At 38.2% G+C, this 26,461-nt stretch overlaps 1 protein-coding gene across 5 annotated transcripts in view; it reads left to right on the top strand.

Moving 5' to 3' along the window:
- The window catches only part of RBMS3 (RNA binding motif single stranded interacting protein 3), an 809,235-nt gene that overhangs the window by 670,942 nt on the left and 111,832 nt on the right, over positions 1 to 26,461 (top strand). For all 5 annotated transcript variants that reach the window (XM_042474219.1, XM_042474216.1, XM_042474218.1 and 2 more), the window contains one exon: positions 24,887 to 24,993. In XM_042474219.1, coding sequence (XP_042330153.1) covers positions 24,887 to 24,993 — 107 coding nt within the window. The remainder of the gene's footprint in view (positions 1 to 24,886; positions 24,994 to 26,461) is intronic.

Genomic DNA, 26,461 nt, shown 5'->3' on the forward strand with positions numbered 1-26,461 from the left:
AGGTCACCTTGGGCCATGAACATTCTCTCATCCTTAGAGGAAGCCAAAAGCAGACAAACCTCTGAATAAATTTTGCCAAGAAAATTCAATGATCCACCTCCCTTAGAGTCACCATAAGTCTGAAATGATTGAGGGTACACAACAACAATGCCTAATACACATTCCACTTTTTTAATGGATTTTTACAGCATCTCTGGCTCAAGGGGGAATCAAACAAAGAGCTTGGGCACAATTACCATAGCTTTCAATTTTATTGCAATAACACTACGATTCCTGCCCCTCCCTCTGAGTCTCCAGACAGGCCAATGTCATTTGAGTTGATCAACTAATTGTATTTAGGTTGTTGCTTCTATGCATCTGTTTATTTTTGCGCTAATGCACATGGACTGTAGGCAATTTACCAGTAGATTACATGGGATAAGTAACTACCAATAAGATCTTAACAATATTTCAAATAGACTTTAAATAATGAAACAGAAAATCTCTCCCCATTATAATCCTCTAGCATGACAGCAAACAAAAGCTTGCCTCAAGGTAAAACGGGAAGATGAAAATGTAAAGTTGCCCTGACAAATGTTTTCTATTAATGATCGCAGAACAAATGTTTTAAAGAGAGACTTGTGTATAAATATGTTTGGTTGTATTTAGGAGCAACATGAGAGATCACCAGAAATCATGACAGCTACATGGTTTTTGCAGCCCATACTATGAATGCAAATATAGGAGTGACAGATTGCTGTTATTGTCTTCCTTACATGCAATAAATCATATAGGCTTTCTCCCTCAGTGCACCTGCTCAGTGACCTTAAATAAGTTCAGTTATGTATACCCAGTTTTGTATTTATATTAATGCATCAAATGTAGGCTTGCATATTACCGTGTACATTGTGTCATATACTCTACGCAAGCTTCCCGTGTAGCAGAAAGCTGATACAGATTTTAAAATGGATACTAGGTTTTAACATACTGTGGGCCAAAAAGTAAATTTATTCATATCATATGATGTGATATATGACCAACACTTCTGTTTGATGACTCTTTGAAAGAACCTGTTGCAAAGATTGGGATCCTGCAGCCTGTGGCCACATTCACACCCCACAGACATTTTTGTGGTCCTTGGTCCATTCTAGCTCACTCTTGGGGAAAGAACATTCACACCAAAAATGTGAAATGTCATGCCTAGAACCTCCAAGAGCAACAATTCTTCTTTAAAATAACACACAAGCCTTCTGCATCTTGTTTTGCTCCCCTTCCAAGAGGTTTTACAAAAGTGGAAGTAGACTTCTGGCATGGTCTACCATGAGTCTCAGGGGCCAAACACTGGGTCCAAGGACCATGGAATTTGCCTACCACCCCAGTCTAGAAGTGACACTAGGAAATATACCTAGCGTTCCTTCCTTGCTTACCTAATTTTTAACCTTCTCTTCCTAAGCCAGTGTCTCCTAAGCAGTGAACTATGAATTTCTGTTACTTTATTTTTACGTTAGCTAAAATTTGTGGCTAACCTAGTTCCCTTTTTCAGACACAACTGCAAGTTAATCAATAATGTAAGCATTGAAGAACTGGAGATGTGTGTGTGGTCCTATTACTAATTTTATGATGCTGGACCACTTTTTGGTTTAAATTAGGTCTTCAAGGAAAAAATTAGCTCTTATGACCTTTCTCCAGCTTTATTTCAAAATGCTGGCTGCCTGACACTAAGGACATTACTTCTGTTAGGACATTGCATTGGTTCAAACCATTCATCCATAACTTCTAGAATATTTGATAAGGGTGTAGAAAGCAAGAGTGAAATAGATTATGCAGTGCTGCCTGAATTTTGTAAATGTGAATTCGTTCTGTATAGCAGCCTCAACATATATAAGTTGTTACTAAAACAAAACTTTCCAATGTAGTCCTGGTGAGAAATTACATTTTGCTATAGAACTAACACTATGAAAGACTAGGTTGTGAGGTGACAATGGTGAACTGAAGTTTCTACTTACACTCAATTTATAGTATAATGGGAGGATTTTGATACTTGTAAGGTGGACATTTAAAACACCTGTACTTGCCAGCATAGCTGTCATTCAGAAGCAAGAGGCTCTTCTGCACCTTGGTCTGTAGAAATGTAATCCCCCATGGCCTGACAAAGGTAGTTTTGTCTAGATGTTGAGAGACTGCATGCTTTCTCGGTCATTCATGCTAACATTTTGATTATAGTGATGAGTTACAGAGGATAAGCTGGAGAGGCTTACAAGTCTGTGATGTTACAATGGAATGCGTTATGTTAGATGGAGAAAAGAGCTTTCATCTCAGAACCTTTGAAGCAAAAAAATGAATTGCATAAACAGATGCCTCCTAAAGCAAACATTCAGCCGCCTCCAGTCTTCTTCTCATGCCTCTCTCATATCCTTATTGGCTTTCAAAGTTTCTTTTAGATTTAACTGCCATGCAAATGGACATTTGTCTAAATGTTTGAATACCTTTCCTGTTAAATGTTCTTGGTTAACCTATATATGGAAATCAGGGAATCTCCGCTGATGAATCAATCATACACCATTCATATATGTATAGATCATTTTTAAAAAATTTAAAACTCAGTAATATGTAGTCATGTATAATGCATATATTCCTTGATGAGAAACAAAAACTTAATAGACAGTAGCATACATGTAGTAGTATTGGGCGAGTTTGACAACTGTATTTTGTGCCTGTTCATCTCTATAACATAAATATTTCTTGTATTGAGACGTAAAACCAAACTATAGTCTGGCTTTCAAAATATGGTGTTACATATATGAACCCACAAGCCCAGATAAGGTATACAGTCATAGCAGTTTGATACCACTTAACTGTCATGTATCCATCTTATGGAATCCAGGGATTTTTAGTTCTGTCAGATATTTAGTATTCTCAGCTGGAGATTCCAAGTCCTGCAGTTCAAGGGAGTATACTAGAGCTCTCCTGCAGAAAATTTTAAGTGTCTTGCCAAACTACAAATCCCAAAAATCTGTAGGATGTATTTATGAGATTTAAGTGGTATTGAAAACTCTTAACTGTATATTATAGCTACACTTTGTCAAAGCCTGAAAACCATGGTCTGCGAAGAATTGCAAATATAGGGTTTCTTCCACACTATGCATGTTGTGTGGTGTCACCAAGCTTCCATTCATTTGTATCTGCATGAAGCTGTCAAATGGTCATTGGCACCCTGTATTTTGTTCCATGAGAACACCAAAATACACAATATATTATAGTATTATAATTCTGTGGCAGAGTGGGGATTATGCAGTCCTCCAGATGTTTCTGTTTGGAGTGTAACTCCCAGAATGCTTCACCATTGGATGTTCTGGCTAGAGTTTCTGGGATGTACAGTCCAAAATAAATGTAGAAAGGCACATGGTTTCACTAAATCCCATTTTGGTTTTTTCTTTTGGGGGGGAGTCCTTTTATTTTTGTTCAAGAAGTTGCTTGTCCCAATAAAACTCATTGCTTATTATATTTTCTATTATTAAATAAATAAATAAAACAGCAGACTTGTTAAGATTAACAGTATTTATACATGTAATGACTAATACGTAAGGATGTAATTCTTATTATAAGTCAGTTTTGTACATTTTTCAATGTTTTTGAATATTTTAGAAATTTGGGGGTGAAGGTTTCATGAAGGTTTTTGCTTTAAAAATTGTGCAAGGCTTTTGTGTGAAATCCAACACTTCCCTGCAATCCCTTCCTAAAAGAAAGGGCAATAAAAGGTACTGCTCTTTCAACTCTCACAGCAGGGCAAGAAATCTCAGAAAAGTGAACAAAAGTTTTGATGGGGAATTCTGATATGTGAAAACACCCTTCCTTGTTGGAAATATCATAAAAATTATCTACTCCCCTGCTTAAAAAGTTCAAGACAGTATTAAAAGACGGAAAGAAGAAGAAGAAAAGCAGCAGTGGGCTGATGCAAGGGTTTGTCCTCAAAGTGTGATCAGCTTGAAATGATCCCACCTGTAACAGCTGTGTAGTTGTTGTGGTTGTATCCAACCTATCTCAACCCTAAGGTGAACCTATAATCTGTGGCATTGCTGCAGTTGATGTCACCTGGTGTGAGGGGGGACTGGTCTATCCTCTGTCCCTTTCCCCCAGGCTGGCCACCTGCCCAGATCACTGCTTAGCAGGGCAGCACTGTGGCCTCTGGTGTGTTCATTCATGGTCCAGCATGGCATATGATCCCGCATATCCTGGTTCATGGTCCAGCGTGTTTTATTCTACCATCATCGGACTAGAATCCCTAGGATAATTTGGGAGCAAATTTGACAAACTGGAACAAAACTGACATGTTTGTCATGAAAATGAGCCACAGTCTTTTCACTGATGTGTACAACATTGGTCATTGTAAAGTAAACAATATACATTATATCGGTTGTTGCGTCCCAAATTTTACTGCAAGAGCTTCTAATGCTTCTATTTGCCATACTTTTTAGGGTATGATTACTACATCCCAGTTATTCCAATGAGACAGTAGGAGCAAAACAGACCAACGTTCATGTCTTTTGATGACAATGACAAATGACAAATGAAAAAGTAACAAATGAAATTGACAAAATAACACATCGTTATTCCATATGTGGTGGTCCTGTAAAAAGATCAGTAAATTTTGGTACAAAAGCCATTCAGAAATGCAAATAATTTTCGGCTATAAAATTAATCTATCACCAGAACTCTATTTATTAAATATATTAAGGGATATTGACAAAAGTATGGGGGGGGGAACACCGGAGAGTGCTTTTATATCTGATAATGGCAGCGAGATTAGTTATTGCTCAAAACTGGAAGAATAACAGATCCCTAAGTTTAGAAGATTGGAGGTTAAAAACACAAGAAATGAAAGAAATAGATAGGCTTACAAGATTATTAAATAATAGATCAGAAGAAGAATGGAAAGAAGAATAGAAGCCTGTGATAAAATATTGGGAAAAATCTTTCGATATCAAGGAAGATTTGTTGATATGTTAATAGCAAAAGAGAAAGAGAGAAGACATAGTGTAATGACTACATTGAAAACAAACTGTAAACAGAAGATATTTCAGTTGGTAAAACTACTTTGTAGTAATGTTGATATGCACTTGCTAAAATATGACTCCTTCTTCTTGTATATTTCCTTTATATAATATTTTTTTTGTTTTTTCTTCTTTTTTGTTTGTATTGATTTTTCTTTTATATGTCTAATAATTAATAAAAGTATTTTTTAAAAAGAAATATATTTCATTTATTTTATATATAGTGCCCAATATCTTACTTGAAAATATAGACAGCGTATTTTACATCTGCCTCCTATTTAACTTCTTAACTGTACAGTCTTTCCACTTTTGTTTAATAATTTATTGTTATATATAATTTGTTTGTGAGCTAATGTTTGCTGCAAATCAATCAGCTAAGTCATCCTTAATAATAAAGGATCTTCCATGGAACTCCAAGACAGATGTCTCCATCTCTTCCTCTTATTAAAAAGTTCCCTGATGTGAAGAAAGATGCTAACTAGAAACTAATATGAATTGTAATATCTCATATATTTTCTTGTTCAGACAAGTGAAGGTTAGCAAATGTTTTGCTCAAAGGATTTACCTGCTGTTATGATAAAATAAAAACATGTTATCCCAATTCTTGCTTTATCTGACAGGCCTTTGGAGGATTTTGTATTTCTTCCTTTTTCTGGAGCTGTTTTTAACAAAATTCTAGATCTGATTTATTATATCTTGCTGACATGTTTTGTATTTGTTTTACCCCTCTCATAAGTCAGCTTCCAAAAACTGATGTGTCAGAAGGACTAGTAGAGTGAACAGAAATACTGAGGAAATTTATTGACTAATATTCTAAGTTTTGCCAGTGTGCCCTGTGATGGAAGTATGATTACACCTCTCAATGAAATCCCAACATCTGCTAGCACTGCAATTTTGAGGATATGTTACATTATGATCCCTAGGTATGTCTATGCAGAAGTGTACCTAGCAATGCACTCCAGCTACTGGATCCTAAATCGTATGGCAGAGACTACAGATACAAGGCTAGGTTCCACCCCATATTTATCAATTTTTACCTTTGTGCTTTCAAATGTGCTGCATGGAACCAAGGGGAGGTATACAGCATCTGTTACTGAGGGTTTAGCAATAACCAAGCTGTTTAGTTTGGTACAAAGGTAAGGCTCTTTTATTTACTTTCTTGAGGGAGCAAGCTTGCTAGAAAATATGTTCAGCACAGTCTAGAACCAGAGATAATGAAGAATCAAAGAATTGCTTAATTCAAAATATTTCAGTCATAAACTTTAGTTGCCTTGCATTGAACATACAAGCATTTCTCTGGAAGATAGTAGGGGAGATAGTAAATGCAATTAGTTTCTTATTGCAGCTACTGTTATTTCTTTTTCTGGAAACCTCTATATTAAGTACCATTCTAGTATGGGGATACTGCCTGCCTATGTTTTGTCATGTCTGTACACAAAACAGAAATAGGAGAACTCTCAAAATCATCAATTTGGTTATTGCAGTGCATTATGGCACTGGGATATTGAATGAAATTTGCATCATGGAAAGTGGTTGAATTGATTTTCAACGTTTTGCCTGTGATTAGAATATGAATTTCCCAGCCCTGGAAAAGAACAGAAAAAAATGGAAGTAATAAGGAAACATATATTTGTAACTATCTTTATTTTAAAAATAGTTCAATATAGTACATTTTGCTCTCCCAAATAATAATTGAAGGATTCTTTCTTTCTGCTGACTTTGGGCAACATTCAGTCCTATCAAACCTTGGAACCTTGCGAGATGCCTGCCACTTTGGCACATTAGCCCTGCCATGCAGAGCCTGTCTGGAAACTTAGTCATATGAAGGCAAATTAAAGAACTGCAAATTGAATGCATCTTCAAATCTCCTGCTGTCTAAGGAGTTTATCACAAGGGAGGAATTTCTCTTAATTTCAAATGAAAAGAAAGTGGGACCAGAATGCACTCACGTGAATTTGCTAGTTCAGAGAATTTACGTGAATTCGAACTGCGTTCAAACTGACTTCCCATTGCCCAAAATTGCATGTGGTAGTCTATCATGCAATAACGTTAAACCCCATGATTGCATTCGGATTGCCATTAGATTATCCTTCCAATTTCCCTTTTCTGATAACGTCCTAATTAGAAAAGAAGTATAAAAAGAACCCGCAGAATCTCTTAAAGAGTATAGGCTTATTTCTTGACACAATTAGTCCTAATTCTGAATATTGTAAACATTTTGGTTTAATGTATCCTACCAAAGGATCTCTGATATTGTGTGTGTGTTCAAACTGCTAAAGTGATATCTTAATGTACTGGACCATTTTGATGGTCTTTTATAGTCATGGATTTCATGCATTGGTGTTGATTTTATAGTCTCTTCTGTGGTGATGTAATTCAGTACATTTTGTGATAATTGAATTTCCCCAGCAACAATAAATTCTAGTTAGAGGACTGGGAAACTGCAATTTGCCCTGAGAAATCTGGAGAAAAATACTCAGGATCTCCTGCAGTAAATGAGAAATATGTTGTTAACAGTCAATAGTCAGTTGCAGGTTTTTTTTGTGTGTGTGTTGTGACTCTGTCAGTCAACCCAACTAGTGGTACTGCTCAGTGCATACTAGCAAGGACATCCCTTTCATGCTGCCCCAAAACGATGTAGTATATACTTCATTACCCTAGCGATTTTTGATTAGTCTTCAAATAGCACTGCACTGCTATTATCTTTCTCTTCTATAGCTGTCTGTCTGTGGAGATTCCAAATTTTCACTGGAAGGGGCAAAATAACAGAACAAGGGGCAAAAGGACAGTAGAAAGAGCACATTGTTAACATTGAAGTTCAACCGTGTACATGATGATTGTGCATTATTCTCAGCACGTAGCTTGAGCTGCATGTTTATGAAATAGCCAAGGCAGGCACACCAATCGAGTTAAAGCCATTAACAGTGAATCTCACATGAATCCCTACAGCTTCTCATCATTCAATATTAGGCTTCAAGACTTAATGCAGCATCACCATACAAGATTACAGTCTCTGTAGAACTTGAGATCTCTCCTCCTGGGGACCAGAAATGGGCAACTCATCATCAAGCATAGAATTCTTCTACTCCAAATAATTGCCTATTTGCTCTCCATTCCTACTTCATTCTTTATGCTTAGATCTTCCTGCACATCTAGTTAGAACTTGCAGAATTAATATTGGGTTTCTTGTCACCTCTCTCATTACTTGTGTCAGGGGAATTCAAGGAAGGAAGTCAAAAACATGTTTTAAAGAGGCTATTTCTTAGTCTCCCCCCCTTCTTTTTGTTTAAATAGAAATCTGTCCGTTAACATGTCAAGTTATTTCTTTCTGCTACAGTGGGAATGACATCTGAATAAATTGCAATTCCACAGTGCTGGCATTGCTGATAGATCACTATAAGTTCTTCAGTTAAGCCACACCTTTCCGGAAATGAGAAAGATTTGAGAAAAGAAGGGAATACCATGTTAAATGAAGCAATGTGTTCTGTGCCTAGTTGAACCTGTCCATCAGTGATTGAACTGCATTGAGGTGGGAGGCAATGTGTTGACTACAGAATCAAAACTTTATTATAGTTACAGACCTGTATGAACACAAATTTTTCTCCAGTCTTAATCTCTGTGGCATAAATCCAGTGTTACTGGAAAAACAGAGCACTAACTGAATTCCATTTCTTTTTCCAGTTGCACAAATGGACACTGCACTTGTTCTTCTGTTCTCTGGGCATTTATTCAACCTTTGTGCAACTGGAATATACAAATTCAAAACGGAGGGGGTTAGAAGCAAAAACTGGGAGCCTGTTATAACTCATCTAGTCATCATGTCAGATAGTTCAAAATTTGGCAGTATTTTAAGGTGACACTCAAGTTTCAAATTAAAATTCCTAGAAGTAAAAAAGAATATCTGCCATAACTCATTAAAATTAAAATAAATAAATACAGTGCACCAGTGTCATATGCGGCTTTCAGTATATGCTGAAAGCCACATGGGGAGAAGGGGCGGCACATCCCATAGGGACGAATGTGGCGCACACCTGTGGTGAGTGCACGTCGCTGCGCTGCAGCGTGCATGATCCCCATTCATTTAAATTGGGCTCAAGCATAGACGGTATTTGCTTTACACGGGGGAGTCCAGAACGGATCCCCCGCATAAAGCAAGGACACACTGTAAATAAATTAGAAAACAGGGGAGAGCTCTTTGAAGCATTACTGCTAAGATTTCTCAGGCAGAAAAAAGGCAAATAAAAAGATTGCCACATGGTGACAAGTGCTCAGAACAATACCTCTCTATTTCAAGACGCAAACAGTGAAAACCAGTCCAGGGTCATCCCCAGACAATCTATGCAGATGAAAGCAGTCTGGGGTCTGGCCATAAAAAGCAGTCCAAGATCGCTCAAATGACATCAAGGACATACCAGAGAAAACAAGCCAAAGTTCATAAATGAGAGAGTAGAGAAGGCAACAATGTTAAAGACATTGCTATGTCATTTTGCAGCACAGAAACCATCTTAGCTTTGCTGATTTATGGCCAGCTCTAATTCAGTAGTTGACCCAATTGTCCCATATTTTACCCTTTAAGATAGGCAACACCCTTTCCTATGGCGCCATTTTGGTCCATAGAATGAAATAGGTTAGTTTCCAACTCCCTTTCTTCAAGGTCAGCTAGTAATGCTTTGGACTCTGCTTCCAGGGTAGGGCTACTGGCCCCAAGATGGGATACCAAGAACAGACAAAAGGAAGGTTATCTATATAGCCTACATAGATAAGCCTCCATTTTTAATCCAGGTTAACATCTCTAATCAGTAACTGGGTAACAAAGTTGGAGATTTTAAAAAGTGCTGAGAATACATGAGAAATATTTTTAGAGGGATGTCAAAAAGCTGAGTTCCTTATCACAATTTTCACCCAATCTTCCTTTTCTTTTGTAAGGACAGGTCAAAGGATTTAATATCCAAATACATTTAGCTTTAGATTTGCCTAATCCAATTTGTATTGGCCATACAAATACATCCATGTTTGGGAGAAATCATTATCTTAAGTGGTGCTAATGTTGGTTTTATCATTATATTTCTTCCAAATGTGTTACCCAAGCCAGCTAATTAACACATTCATTTCATTTTTTGACATTTTTTAAACCAATTTATCTTAATGACATGGCATAAATGAATGAATTTCCCTCAAAATTGAACAGAAACATGCCAGTGCTTGTAGACGTATTTCTAAAGCTTTGAATAAGTCTTCTTTCAGAAACTGAGAAGATAGATTTTTATGGAATTGTATTTTAGAAGTAATGGAGGCTAACCCAAACGCTCAGAGATAAACAAACTGACTTTGTTTGTCTCTGACAAACAATTCAGATGTAAATAATTTTCCCATCTACAAAAAAAGTATTTGTATCCTAAGGGTTTTCCTTCTTTGTGAAAATTTGCTTCAGATTTAGGTGGCCCAAGGTATTAATTGTGGATAACATAGGAAGCGCTGGCTATTGTTTTTGATCAGAAAGCTGTATTGTCACCCCAAAATGAAGGTATGTATGGAAAGAGTTTAAATAAATTCATGTTTTAATTACTTTCTTTTTTATTATTCAATATTTATTAAATTCTAACAAAAAGATAATAAAATCTACAGAGACGAACAACTTAAACATAAAATCACTAACGAAATACTTCCTTTCCTGGCTTGTTTAATCTATTTTTACCAATAAATTCCTCCTTTTATAGGTCTCCAAACATTGCACTTCTATATGTTTCATTATCTTAACTTTGAATTTCAAATTATATTTAAGTAAATCTGTTATATAAAGCTTTCCACTTCTGTATAGGCTGCCAGAGTTAAAAATTCTCTGTAGCTTAAGTATGGATTTGCGTTCCTAATTTAATTACCCCAACTTTCATGTTTTTTACCCTTTTAAGGTCTCAGAATTGAATTTGCCATTTTTAAAAAATAAAATTCAGATGAGAGTATCAACTGACAGCTTTTGTACTGGTTTATTAGTATTTTTTATTATTATTCTCATATATACAAATATATTTTTCTTTGTTCTTTGTAACTAAATGTTTATAGCTTTTGGATTCCTATATCCAAAACTATATCAGTTCAGTGTCAGGGTTTGGGGGTGGGACTAGGGGGCAGTTGCCACTATTTAGAGGCTGTATTGACAGAGCTTGTGTTATTTAACTTCATTTTATTTCACAGTTCACCAAATCTGTAGCTGTAACAAATGACTATATATCAGTGACTGTGTGGGATATATAGTGATAGCGATGGTTGCACAAATTCTGTCCAATATGCCTGGATCTGTGTTGCTTAAAAAACTGTATAAGTATTACAAATGGAGAGTGAATATCACTGTAGCTGGTGAGTGAGGAAAGTGTCAAAGAAGGGAGGATTCTGGAAAAATCAATTACATGATTCTACCTTTAATGCTCAAGTTCTAATGGATCTTTATTGAATAGGAAGACATTTCAGCCTATCAGACTGAATGGTAATCTTGAAAGGGATACTATTTTTTTTGTCTTTATTTGTGGCATGTTGCTTCAGATTATGTTTTGATTCAAGGACAAATGTTCTTCAAAAGAGATGGGTTGTCATTCTGGTCTTTGTGGAGTACTCCATATTATCTGCTCTCTGTCTATCTATAATACGTACCTGGTTATAATTCATTTATGCAGACTATTTCACTGTTTCTGGAGTGTGTGGTGTAAAAATTTCACAAGGCAAACTAGTCCCATCCTCTACACCATTGATTTTCTCACCTGAAAATAAAGAACAGAGGCCTTGATACTTGCAGAGGCATTCCACATGAGAAAGAATGAAGAGAAATCTGGTTTCTTCCTTGCATGGAGAATCTCCATGGGCAGAAATGGTTCTCCTCTTCAAACACAATGCAAAGTGATGGTGGACGGGACAGAGAAGATTATTGCATGGGAAAACAGGTGTGTTTACATGTAGTTTCTACCCATCTCCGATGGATCTTAGCGCACTGCCCCATGCCCAGGCAGTAGGCAGTCTGTATGCAACCCAGGCTTCTCCAGCAGCTTTTCAAGAATGGGATGTTCCATTCTTGGCTGGGCTGCCTACTGCCCAGGCACATGGCAGTGTGGTAAGATCTGTCGAAAAAGATACAAATAGCATGTAACTGGTGGCTGTTTTCCCATGCAATAATCTCCACAGTTGTCCCAGCTTCAGGCATGCCCAAATAGGGCTTTTATCTTACACATGAATCTATCCATTCATGCTGCCTGCTTGGCATTAAACCCCAGAAACACAACATTCTGTCACTGTCTGCTACTTCTAAAAGATGAAAACTTCACATGAGCTAGCTATCACATGAAGAGCATTATCATGTCACACAACCCCATACCTGTAGACGAAACTAGATTTCTACCTAGTACTTTCTAAGTCCTTTTTGTTGTTAGTATACCTAGTGCTTTAACTTTGAACTGTTCTGAAAAAAATTATCACGTAATTGCCACACATAAATAATTGGTGTGAGCAGCTTAGTAATGTATAATTTTGTTCATATTTTTACTTAATTTAAACCAGTTCCATTTTTCACAGTCATTTTTCATTAACTGTATTTTATCCATCAGTACTCTCCTGTCTCATTTTCACATACATACTCCCTGGGGGCTTTCCCCCTCTGTCTATATTTCACTTGTAGTGGTCTTATCTTTACTAGGTACCTTAATGCTGGCTTTTTATTTTCTGCCTGTTTCATCAAACAAGATTTGGCAGCTCTCTGTACCACCCACCAAATGAAACTGCTTCTTTGTTGATTAATAGGTTCATTTCTTAACTGTTAGAATAATTCTCTAGATTTATTCATTTAATTCCTTCCGTTAACAGCATGGAAGGCCAAATAGATGGGTGCTGATTGCTTTCAGTGACAAAGCTGAGCAGGCATATGAATTGTTCCTAATTTGACCAAACTAGACAGCTCCACTCCCCGGACAAGGAGAGTTTTTTAAAACAACAACAACAACAGCTATCAGCAAGAGTTATATCTAACATCTCTAGATAAAATGTGTTTGGAGAAAATGAGATAAAATATCTTCCTCTCTCTCAGGTGAAAATATAGATGCTCATTTCCAACAAATTTCATAGCTAGAACTACATTGCTCCCTCATTCATTGATCATTTTATATTAGGTTTCATAAGCTTGTTTTTATAAAAGCAGATTTACAGCCGAATAGTAAGAAAACAGAGATAATAACTGCAGAAAATTTACATAACTTTAAAGCAGATAACCAAGACATCAGAATTGAAGACGTTCTATATCTTGGCTTAGTCATTAATTAAAATGAAGACCATAAGAAATCAGAAGAAAGTTAGGACACAAGTATGAAGGAGCTAGATAAGATTCTCAAGTATAAAAATATACAATTGATTACCAAAGGCAGGATGATCCATGCCATAGTATTTCTGATTTCCATGCATGTTTATGAAAGATGGATAGTGAAAAAAGCTAACAGGAAGAGAATGAACCCATGTTAAATGTGGTGCAGAAGGAGAGTTGTACTGATACACTCGGAGTAAATCAGGGGTTCACAACCTGGGGTGCCTGCAACACCTGTGGGTAAGAGACAGAATTTCAGGGGGTAAAACAAAGATACAGTTTACAATTTTTTCTGAATAAATAAGAATCTAATTGCTCAATTTAGCTTTTCATTTTATGCACTGAGGTAAAAGTATTTTTAAGTTTAATTTGTTCACTCATGTTAATATATGTGGTTCAATTTGTGGCTCAGAAATTAAAAATTAGACTACTTCATCTTTAAATGTGATACTACTTTTGTGGAGGGGAGAGCAAACGTTAATCAAACATTTCCTACATGTGTGGGTCAAAGAAAAGGTTGGGAATCGATGGAGTAAATTAAGCCTACAGTGTTGCAGCAGATGGAGATTTTAATGGGTTTGTGTATTGTGTTTCTATTTTGTTATGTTTTAAAGCTGTTTTTAAAATTGTGTTTTAACTTTTGTATTAATCTTCTTATTTTTTTAAGGAACACTTTGAATCTCATGCTGGGGAAAAACTGGGATATTAAATAAATAAATAAATAAATAAATATTTAATACTCTCCCAAGAAGCAAAAATGCTCAGATTGAGGCTGTCATATGTCAGACATATAACGACACAACATAAATCATTAGAAAAAACATAAAGCTCGGTAAAATAGAAGACAACAGGAAAAGAAGTCATCTGCACTCCAGGTGGATAGACTCAATCAAAGAAGTCTAGAGAAGGGCTACAGTAGTTCTGTCATCCATAGGTTGAACATGAGTCAAAGCCTCGGAACTTTGTGTCCCCTTTGAATAAAACTTGATGAAATTGTCCCCTTTACACACAAATAATGAAATACTAGAGCCTTAGGCCCGAAACAGTCTTGGGCCTGAAACAGATGGACCAAAAGGAGCAGCTTTGGGCACTTTGGGGACATGGCTTTCAGAAGATCCATGCCCCCAAAGTGGCTGGAAGCTTCTCTGAGGCCGCCGATGGCGGCCCAAAGCTGATAGAAAAAGGAGTGGCAAAAATTGCTCTTGCTGGTGATCTGTTTGGGGCTGTAGTGGTAGCCAGCTTTGAGAGAGGGCCATGTGGTCACTATGGTCCTGGGCCAACTGTGGCCCAACCACAACTGGAGTGGCCAGAGGCCACTCCTAGCCACCCATCTGCTTCACCCTTTAGGCACTGAACACACTTGCAAAATATGAAGGGTCAACCCTGTTGTATCCTGCTTGCAGATCTGGTCTGTTCCTGTCCGTGGCACTTACCTGGTTCAATGTGGCAATTGGCCGGTATTCAGATTGCCTGCCCACTGCAATGCCATGAAGTTGCTGCTGCTGCTGCTGCCATTGAGTTGCTACCACTGTTCTCCATGAAGGCCTCTCTGCAGCCCATAAGGGTAGAAACAGGGCATTTGGCTTCACCCTTGTGGCCAGGCCATTCCCTTTTGACAGCACAGTCTGCAAATGGGGCCTGAATGGAGAATGGTGGCAATGGTGATAGATAAGGGGTTGTACGGCTATTGGCACTATTGGCTGTTGCAGTGGAATTTCTGGGAAACTCTGCTGCAAACATCCAGGTTTTTTACACCTGGCTAAGGAATGGTTGGGGCAGACCCAGGCCAGATATATTGAAATGGCATCCAGTCTACCCATTTCTGGCCTGGGAGTGTTGGTCTGTGCTGTCTAAATAGGACAACACCAGGCAAGGTGGAAATGGGCCTTTTTGCCCATACATACAGCCCCCAAGTTAACAATCTTTTGCTTCCTATGAGTCTGGAAGAGTCGCTGGATGCTATTTTTCTTCCTCTCTGCTGGTACTAGAAGTCTTCCTTCAAATTTTCAGCCTCTTGCTATGGCAACAAATGGATGGAGCAAAAGACAATCAGGATGTTTGGGAGTATTGGGGTCATTTCTGGATGGTCAAAGTTCTGCATTGATTGGGTTTTCCTTATCACACTGGCATGATTCCTCAATAGAGCCAGATGCCAGATCAGACAAAGATCCTGTGTATTTACTTCCCTTTCACTGGATGCAATGTGAGGGACATGAAAACAAATAAGCTATCTGCCTCCCTCCACTTCCTACTGTAGCTAGTGCAGACTGGCAGTGAAATTTGGAAAAGGGTGAACAATTATGCAGTGGACCCTCCCTTCTTACACAGGAAAGATCACTTTGACTATTGGTAAGGGGGGTATGTTTATATCCATCAAGTGCAAAAATGACAAGCAGTGATATTGATATTGGTGGGGCAGTGAATCCACTCCAGGTGTTAGATTGTGTTAAAGGAGCTCTCCAAGTTGCTTAACCCTATCCTCCAAACAGATTCTGTACCTTGAATATCTCCAAAACTTAGAATGGATTCACTACCCTACATACATGGGAGCATCAGCCACCTCTGAATTGTAAATATGGGGGTGTGGATTTCATTGACCCAAATGTTCATTAGGAATTCAAAGGGGCTAGCTCTCTGGCCTGTTCTTGCAAAAACAATTAAAGGGTCTTGTAAAATTAGTTTTCCTGGACATAAGCCTTTATGAACAATAGCCCACTTCATCAGGCACTTCTCTACTTCTGATGAAGACTTTCTGTTATGTATCTCATTTTTTTCATTGATCTTTACTGAAAAGTCCAAATAAATGTAAAAAGATTTTTTTCTTCATCTTAGCGGTGTTAGTTGCCATGAGATTATATAGGAAGGAAATGAATGTGATGGCAATATTACTGTTCACAGCAATAGATACATTACATAAATGGATCCATTAAGTAAACCAGATTATGTGAGTTGAAAGTAGTATTAGGGTTTTAGTTCAAGCACTATCATTTCAAGTATTATCTGATACCTGATAGGACATGAATATCTAAAGTGATCAATAACAAAAGCTACTAGAATGAGAAAACACTTTTAAGGTTTTTGTTTTAGGTGGGGTATTTTTTTGCTGCAGAAAAAAACCTTGCATTTTCATAAGCCTTTCCACCCCTCAAGAGAACATTAAAGAGATTGCTGAAAGGTGGAATGTATGACCAGTAAATGCTTGTAGGCATGCTCTTATTAGAAACATACTTACATCTATTAGAGATGAACTTGAAAGCAACACAGAGTATTTGTATATGGTCTTCTGCTGTAAATCATGTCAAATTCTGCTTGATATATTTGACAAAAACTGACTTTGTGTTTCTTCCATAATAATATAAGAGTAAATAATGTAAAACAGTATGGCTTCATTTTTCATTCAAATAAAATGGCATGACTTTGCTAGGAGTCCTGGCCAGTATATGTTGCTATTTTTTTTAGAAGCTGGAATCCTGAACTAGATTGATCATGTTGTTTATGCGGAGTAAAGTGAAACCGCTCTGGAATAAGTGAAGAAGTGTTATGAAACTCACCATTACACGGGGGTTGGTTTTGTTGTTGTTGTTGTACTTGATACTTTACTTCTAAATGAGAACATTAACATTTCATGGATCTCTAAAACATAAGACTGGAACTATAGACCTCAATCCAGGGAAAAGGAAGGTTTGCAGGTGGATAGTTTCACATTTGCTTCCTAACACTGCAAAGACAAACTCAGCCTATTGTCTGCATCACCAGCCACAATAACAAACTTTTATTGTTAATGGTGGTTGTTATTAGCATTAGTCTTTATCTCCTCTTCCATTGGACTGTTCTAGATTCTCCACCCTATTATCTCCCCAGAGTTTTGAAATCTGGCTGCTGTTGGGAAGACACATCAGTTTCAAACTTTCCTTATTAACAGGATAAATCATTAATAAGAAAAGTGCTCCAGGAGGCTCCCCTGGTTACGAGTGCATGACAGGAACGGAGTGGGAGCCGCGATTCCACTTCCGTAGCGCCAGGGGGATCACACCCATGGTGTTTGCGTGACGTTTGGGTGCGCTTGCATGACATTTATCATACGGATGGTCCTCCGTGTGATAAACTCCATAGGCTCTCTTGCCATACTCACACATACACACACAGAAGAAACCTCCAAGTTTTACCCCCGACCTATCCATAATTTTGGCCCCAAAACCTGACCTCAACTTTTATATGAGGTTGACTTATAGTTGGATATATACAGTAGAAAAGAAGAACAAGTTTTGTGCAAACCGATCGTATTTTGTGATTACAACAGAATATTATATCTTCAAATTTCTAGTCTTTGAAGATCCCACCCAATAATAGAGCGCTTTAGATATTATTGTGGAAAAGTCTTGCTGACTGAATTCAGTGCAACATATGCCTAAGAAAGTGGATGAGGTTGCAGACTTAAAGTGATCTGAAGACTGTTCGCAGGCTTAAAAATATTTGGCTGACTTTGCTGAATCAAACAGAGTACTTTTTGAAAACAGTAATTCCTATGCATACATACATGTGGCGTTTAAGCAGGGCTTAATTTAGTTCATTTTCATAACCCTACTTCTTAAAAAAAATTCAAGTTACAAAAGCATTCAACCTCCTCTTTGTAGCACCTGCAAATCTTTGAATTTAAGACTATCTCAACTTCTGTTCAAAGGAAAAGAAATTTTTTTATTCACTCAGCTTTTATTTTAAATACTCTTAAGAAGAAAAGATTAACTTGTTTTAGATAATTGTTTTATGATCTGTACTGCTTAACATATTTAATATGGCTTCTTCCTTTTTAATTGTGTATTTCATGAAAATGTTGCTGAATTCTAGCCATACAATTTAATGTAAAATACCCTTGTGATAATTGACCAGGGAACTGCTCTTCTTTGTATTGTGCAGAGACAGGCTACCTGGTATCCCAGTTTTTAAAGACATAATTTCATGAAGTTTTAATAAGTAAGGCCAATGGTCACGAATTTGATGAGCTGTAGTAGTAGACATGCCAAGACTAATGTAATGTCTACTGTAATGCAAAGCAGAGCTTGGAGAAGAGATTACTTACCTTCAACATCTCAGGAGAGGGGGAGGTATTTGCAGCTGACAGCTCCAAGTGGTTGCTCAGAACATGTGGTAAAGTCTCGTGATGGTATCCAACCAGTGGAGTGAAACTTCTGGAAAGGTTTCACTCTGAATCCTCTCAAATCTCGTGGGACTCTCTGATCTCATGAGTTTTGGCATAGGATTTTAGGGGGATATTTAGACTGGTCCATGTGACCAGTCTAAATATCACTGGCCATTCTGCATCAGACACTCCACTGGCCATTCTGCATCAGGCACTCCACTTGACCCACCCACCCAATATTGCATGCTTGTGTTTGCACCCCATCCCCAGGGTTCAGCTGGTCACCTTTGGGGGCTAGAAGGGAATTTTCCCATGTTATTGGAGCAGTGTTGTGGTTTATGTTTGTTTGTTTGTTTTTTGTCCTCTCTAGGGATATTGGATTTTGGACATGGAATTGTTTATTGTACTTTTTCTATTTGTTTATTTTGCATCTATTTGGTGATTGTGGATGGTTAGCTAGTTGGTATTAAAGCTTCCTTAATGGCTCCTGCTTTTTAATATGTCCTTTCATGTGCTAGCAGAACATATATGCACTGAATTGTATTTATTGCACACTGCTTTCTCACAACTGGTGGTTATTCGAAGGAAGAGGGAACATTGGGCATAATGTAAAGCAGAGAGTGGGGGACTTATGGGGGAATAGCAGAGCTGATGGAAAGTGGGGGTAGCCTGCAGTTGAGACAAATGTAGGGCACCCCTCCATGTGTCCAGTTGGGCTAAATCACACTGATTGCATGGGATATGACCCCCCTACCCAGGGATTTAACAGACAGGTGTGGAATGAAACTCTGCTCAACAATTGGCTAAGTATGGAATCTTTGGGCTCCATGTCTCCTCAACCTTGTCATAAGTGATTATTTATCTTTGACAGTGATGTATTTATGATGGCTTTATGTTTAATATATGGTAGCATTATGACAGATTTTTGGTAATATTATGATGATTTTGATGACATTATGATGATTTATTTACAAGTGGATTATGATTGATTTATGACTAAAATTATGATTGATTATTGACATTTGTGTTATTCAATAAAGTTGTGGCTATCTTCGTTAACTCATGAAATGGTGCCCAACCCCCATTATTCCAGTGGAAGAGGCAAATGGAGAGGGGGCAGAGACAGAAAGCAGCAGGGTTATGTTATTTGCTGCTAGGTGTGCTGCTAGGAGTGGAGAAGGGAGTAACAGGTAGAAAGAAAACAGAGAAACGGAGACTTGCCAAGGTGGAGAAAAAAAGGTGGCTTGCAGAGTGTGGATGACAGGGAGGAAGAGGGAAAAATATAGAGGTACCCTGGCAGAGAGGTGAACAGGAGAAGGAGAAGAAACAGGAAGCTGAATGGCAGTAGCAAGCTGCCTTTACTGCTACAATGATGCTTGGGTCCCATATGTAAACAGTTTGCTCGGGGGCGGGGGGCTGAGGCCCCTCAAAAAGATCCAAGCAACCCAGATGTGTCCCACATGCTACACTTTGTCCATCTCTTCTATAGTAGTCTACTCTTGGGGGGTATGTTCTTATTGGGTAGATATCTGTGGTCAATAATGACAGCCAATTAATAATAAACCACACAACAAAGATATTCTGGAATCAAGTGAATTTAGATTTCACAAGCATAAGCAATGCATGCAAACTATATATGACAGCAACCCCATTGTAAGACATAAATTATATTAAATTAAGGCAGCAGGAAAACAATAACTGATAAAAGGTAAACTCCATAAGGTATACCTTGTCAAGTACCATTTAAATGATCATTTAAATTATTTATGCATTATGCTCACAAGAAAGCCTTTTAATAGCATACCTCTCTCCTGGAATTGATGATATGCTGCTTTCTGGGAAATGATTTTCCTAATATCTAAACTTTACACATAATGCTAAATGCATTCTGCAGAAAGTGTGCAAATTTGGGAAATAAATTGCCTTGCCAAAAGATGAGTGTGTGCACAGTGATTTCTGGGATCAAAGTAAATAATGGAGGGAGATTTAAAACTTACCATCGATGGATTATGAAAAATATCTTCTCAAGATGTTCATGTCTAATTTAGCTACGGGTTCCCCTATTTTTGATCTTCTAACGTCTTTGAGAGGACAAAGTATTTTCCTGCCAGTGAGACCTCCGTGGAATTACTCATATTTTTAAAAAATCAGTACTAGAAAAGTCGTAACTCTTCATCCTAACCTCCACATCAACATACCGTATATACTCGACTATTCGTCAAGAAATGCCCCAAAATTGTCCCTAAAATCTTGGGTAGACTTATAGAAGGGTCAGTGCACCAGTAGTGCTTAGAAAAGTCCTTTAGCAGCAAGCCTGATGCCCCAATCTCCATTGAATTCCTTCCCCCTCCAGTCCATTTACAAGCCTTTGCTTCCTATGGGGAAAACTCCCTTTTGAAAAGCACTTGCCTGCTCTGTTTGCAAGCCTTTGGCATGTTACAGACTGCCTAAAAGCAGTGGTTTACCGGCGGTGCTGGTTGCTGCGTCCAGGAACCGCAGCGGCCAAACCGCGTGATTCTCGGGTGCAGCTGAAAAGAAGCGCCAAAATGGCACTTCTTTTTGCACCCTGGAAGTGGTGCCACGAGGCACTAGTCGCGCACTCGCGCCGTCACTTCCGGGTTGTGACGTCCAGATGCTATGCGTCCGTGACGTCAACATGGTGGCCTCCATGTGGACATGTGCCGCCATTTTGTACAGACCCAGTCCGTACTAGGGTTGAGGAGCGTCTATTCTAGATGCCCCTTTCTAACCCTAGCATGCCCCTTCATAACCCTAACACATACTTTTGGCGCGTGTGTAATGCACTTTTGCTTCCTATGGGGAAAACTCCCCATTGAAAAGCACTTCCCTGGTCCGTTTGCAAGCCCTTGCTTCTTATGGGGAAAACCCCCTTTGAAAAGCACTTCCTTGGTCTGTTTGCAAGCCTTTGCTTCCTATGGGGAAAACTCCCCATTGAAAAGCACTTGCCTGGTCCGTTTGTAAACCTTTGCTTCCCTGGTCTGTTTGCAAGGCTTTGCTTCCTATGGGGAAAACTCCCCATTGAAAAGCACTTGCCTGGTCCATTTGTAAGCCTTTGCTTTCCTGGTTTGTTTGCAAGCCTTTGCTTCCTATGGGGAAAACTCCCCTTTGAAAACACTTACTGGCTCTGTTTGCAAGCCTTTGCTTCCTATGGGGAAAACTCCCCATTGAAAAGCACTTGCCTGGTCTGTTTGTAAGCCTTTGCTTCCTATGGAAACAATTCTCCATTTAAATCCACTTGCTTCCTAGAGGTCCAGAAAAGGAGACGGAGGGACAGAAGTGGTATTTCCCCCTTTCCATCCTTCCTTATGGCCCCCTAAGTTTTACTCTCGACTTATCCACGAGTCATATCAAAATCCAGGATTTTGACCCTGAAACCTTCCCTCGACTTATACATAAAGTCGACTTATACACAAATATATATGGTAATACAGTTGTATTGCCACCTAGCCATATCTGTGAGGAACCCTTTCTTTTGCATTAGTATAACTCAGGGTTGATAAGCAAATCAGTACTGAAAGAGTATTATCTCATTACCTTAACCACTACAATAAATCCATTGAATAGAAATTTAAAATTTCAGTTTTTTATATGGAGTCTCACAGGACACAGCTACATATCTCACCAAGTCTAGCAGGTGCGAAAAGGAAAAATAAATACTGAATAATTGAACCTCCTTATGTTTATTTTGTCATTTTCAGTAATAAAGAAGCTATTGTGCTAATATATGTGTTTGGGCTTATTTCTTGTGTCTTGAATATAATAGAGTCGAGATGATATTGAAGATGTCCAACCAATATTTTAAAACATGCTTTTGTTGCTTTCCCCCTAACATTTATTAGGATATTCATTGTTCATATACCCAATATTCTTTTATTTATTGGTAAACAACTTTTTTAAAGGATATGAATTCTTCTGAATTCCTTCATACAAAATATGATGGCAGTTATTAGTGACGGTTTCTTTCTCCTTTTCTTTCTCCTGGGTGTGTGTGTGCACTCCTATGTTGCACTTTGAACATTCATTGAACAGTTGTGAGGTTGCTGTGCTGAATCTTTTATGATGAAAGACTGGGCTCTCAGCTGGTGAGCATAAGGAAGGTCATCTGCCAGCTGTCTTAAACTATGAGGATTTAATGGGGGGGACTAAGCTAATTTGATTGTTTGGCAAAAGCCTCCTTTGATCTTCTTGTATTTATTTCAGTTACTCGGTATGTAAGCATGGGGTGCTGAGAAACACATGAAGAGTGAAAACATATTACTCAAAACCAGCTTGCCTCTTCACTCCCTCCCTAAAAGAGCAGCAGTGTTTATCCTTTCACAAATGTCAGCCATGAATGTGTGACAGAACTTAACAATAATAAAATGTCTAACTCTAGAACTCCATTTCAGATATTTAATTCTGAACACAAAAGGAGCTTTGCTGGATCAGACTGAACAGCTAATCCTATGTCCCTTTGTGTCCTCCAGATTTCCTAGGAAGACCACAAACAGGGCATAAAGGGAACAAGCTTTCTTCTTGCTTGTTTGTCCCTTACACTTTTGGCAATGAACATGGAGATTCCATAGAGGCACCACCAAGAGGGTTAAACTGATCAATTAGAATTTTTTTTTCATTGTTGGAAAACACCCCAGCATTATTTCCCTCCAGCAGAATGGTCAATACAATCCAGGATCTGAGCACAAAAAGTAATCCCAGACAAGACCAAAGCCATGCAGAAAGCATCTGAAAACAATATTTCAAGAAAAGAAATAACCCCAAACCAGGAGACTATACAATAGGCTTGCAACAAAGGGACCACCTTGGCTGTGCTAATTTATAGCCAGCTGAAAATCAGCACAACTGGCCTAATTAACCCAGTAATTCTTTTAAAACCAGACCAAGCAGATCATGCATTTTTGTCACTGCTGCTGTAGGCAGCAGTATCTCTGAGTCTAGTCTTTGGTGTTTATGCATGGTAGTCCAGAGTCTGCTTCCCAGGCAGATTTGCCAGCATCCTTTATCTCCAAGGCAAGGCTACCAGCTGTCTCTGACTAGAACTTCTGGACTAATCTCTTCCTCACCAGAGGAAGCCTTCTTTGGGTAAAGGGAGGATTTAGGTTAGCCACTTTTGACTTTGTCTTTCACAGTGGCTGGGTGACTGTTCCATAGCCTGACCCTGAGATGTCTTGTACAACAGAAGAGAGGTCAGGCTGGTTTTCGCCTGTCTGAATAGATGACTGCTAGGTCTCCTCCCTTTCATGCTAGAAGTGTAAGGCTTGTTTCTTGTTTGATGGAGAAACATGATGTCCTGTTTGTATGTGACTCACTATTGTCCCAGAACAAGTGAAATGGGCTTACATGTTTTGTGATTTTATACATTATTATAATGTAATATTATAATGTAAGTAATATTCCTACATTCATGCATCTTGTGTTTATGATGTTGTTCATCATAAGGAGACCCTTGGTTTGGTCATACAGTCAGTCTTCTGTATCCATGAATTCTGAATACATAGATTCCACCACCCACAGCTTGATAATACCCTCCCTCCCCCCCAAAAAAAAAATGATTCCAAAAAGCAAACCTTTATTTAGCTATTTTACATAAGGGATGCTATTTTACTACCCCATTGTGTACAATGGGACATGAGCATCCATGGATTTTCACCCTAGAACCAAACTCCAGTGGATATCAAGGGCCTAATGTGTTTCTCTTTGGATCTACACTTGGACATAAACAGAGTTGACTTCCTAAAATAAACGGGCATAGATAGTAATGATATAGCCCCATTGATGCAGAGAGCTTACAACTGATTCTAGACACAGGCCAGTATTAATATTAGCCACTGGTAGGTTCTTCATATCAGTTTGTCATAGAACTGGGTAAGGCATTGACCATAATCAAATCATACATTAAAATACTCTGCAAATTAATGATGTGTTCCACAAAGAAAAAGTGCTTACTGGTGTCTGTCTTGAAACTACTGATAGTCAATTTCAACAGATCTGCCAAAACTGAAAACAGTATGACAGAAAGAAAAGAAACCCCTCAATTTACTTTTACTGTGCCATCCATATTTATATAAATTTCTGTCATGTTTCTCCTTACTTATCTAATTTCCTCCAAAAAGGTTCTAATTCTGCATAGCCTCCTTTTTAAAGAAATAATCTTTTTCAATCTTCCAGATTTGTTTGTAATTTCTAATAAATATAGTAAGAACAGCTGTCAGTAGAACTGTAGACAGAACACAACAAACAAATGCAAAAGGCAAGATGTAACATTTTAAAGAAATCAGTGTTAAAAAAACTAACATTACCCTTGGTGGATTAATTGCTTCCTTCAGGGAGATGCTAATACAGACTGGGTTTTTTTTGTTTCCACAGCCCCGACGGAACCTTTGCTGTGCAAATTTGCTGATGGAGGGCAAAAGAAACGACAGAATCAAAGCAAGTACACACAGAATGGGAGACCATGGCCAAGAGAAGGAGAGGTGAGTCATAGTTATCTGTGATAGCTTTTAGGTACTTGAGTAGAAACACTTAGGGGTCTCATATGAGAAATGTTACAATTAGAGCCAAGAATCTTTAATAAGAATAAAGCCATAGTATGCGAGTGCAATGCAACAAAATGCATCAAACCAGGGTGGAGACATTATTAACTTATGTATAAAAATTAAACAGGAACTAAGTGCACCATGTATGTACAAATCAATAAGAACCTGTTACAAATTTCTGTTCCATGATACCTTGCAAGACTGCGATTCCATATAATTTAAGGAGACCACGTAGAATCTTTATGGGCTGGGGGCTACAGGTAGGACTGCCATGGGGGAGGGTCTTGAAAGAGAGAATGCCTCTGTATACCGTGTTGCATCTTATACTTCTAGAGTTACCCAAAGCAGGAGACAAGAAGCTATTATGAGGGCATACCTGTAAAATAAGAGGGAAGACCTAATAATGTCAATCCTATAATTTGAAAAGGAATTTGGCCTTTTGTTCTATTGCAGCACTTTTCTCTGGAGGAATAGTATTCCATATTAGTATTCTTGATTTTATGGTATCAAGGAAGGAGAGATGTATTCAGGCCCAAATATAATCCCAGGGATGCCCAAGAGGCTTATTCATTCTAACAACTTTTGTTCTGACAGTATACAAAGAGCTAAGATACAAAGCAAACTTTATTGTCATGTACTGATTATTTCCCACTAGGTACTTAGAACAGATTAGTTTTAATTTGGTTCTACTCATTTCATTTCTTCCAAATGCTAAGGTTGGTCCTTCACCTGTGTCTAGGCTTAAAGTAACTTCATATGCCCTTTGCATGATAGAACGATGAGGTAGCAGGCAGACCTGGCCTTTATATTTTTCTTTTTGAATATTAGTAAAAACCTGTCATTAGTCCCAGCTTCTGCGAAACTAGCAGTTCAAAAGCATGCAAATGCAAGTAGATAAACAGGTACCACTTCTCAGTGGGAAGGTAACAGAGTGCAGTGCAGTCATGGTGGCCACATGACCACCAGAGTTATCCTTGGATAACACTGGCTCTTTGGCTTAGTAACGTGATGAGCACTGCCCCCTACAGTTGTTACAACTAGACATTCATGTCAAGGGACTACCTTTACATTTACCTTCTAAGAAACTAATCTATTACTATAGTAAATTCATATCAGTAGAGAAAATCTGGTTTTTCAAACACCCTTGTATACAAGGAAAATCTAATTGAGACAGCCCTAAAGATACTTACTGAACTGAAATAGTCCTCCCACAAAAAAGTGGGGCCCTGGTGGCTTTGAAAGGCATCACAGGGTTGGACTTTGAGATCACAAAGGTAGCATGAAGCCTATGGGTCAAATTTTGATCACCTCTGTTTAACAGGGATGTGCACATGGAACTGTTGGTGCATCCTGAAGCTTGACTAAGCACAAATGCCCAGCCAGGGAGGAAATGAGTATTTGTCCA

Source organism: Sceloporus undulatus, chromosome 6, assembly GCF_019175285.1.
Source record: "Sceloporus undulatus isolate JIND9_A2432 ecotype Alabama chromosome 6, SceUnd_v1.1, whole genome shotgun sequence".
Taxonomy (NCBI): Eukaryota; Metazoa; Chordata; class Lepidosauria; order Squamata; family Phrynosomatidae; genus Sceloporus; species Sceloporus undulatus.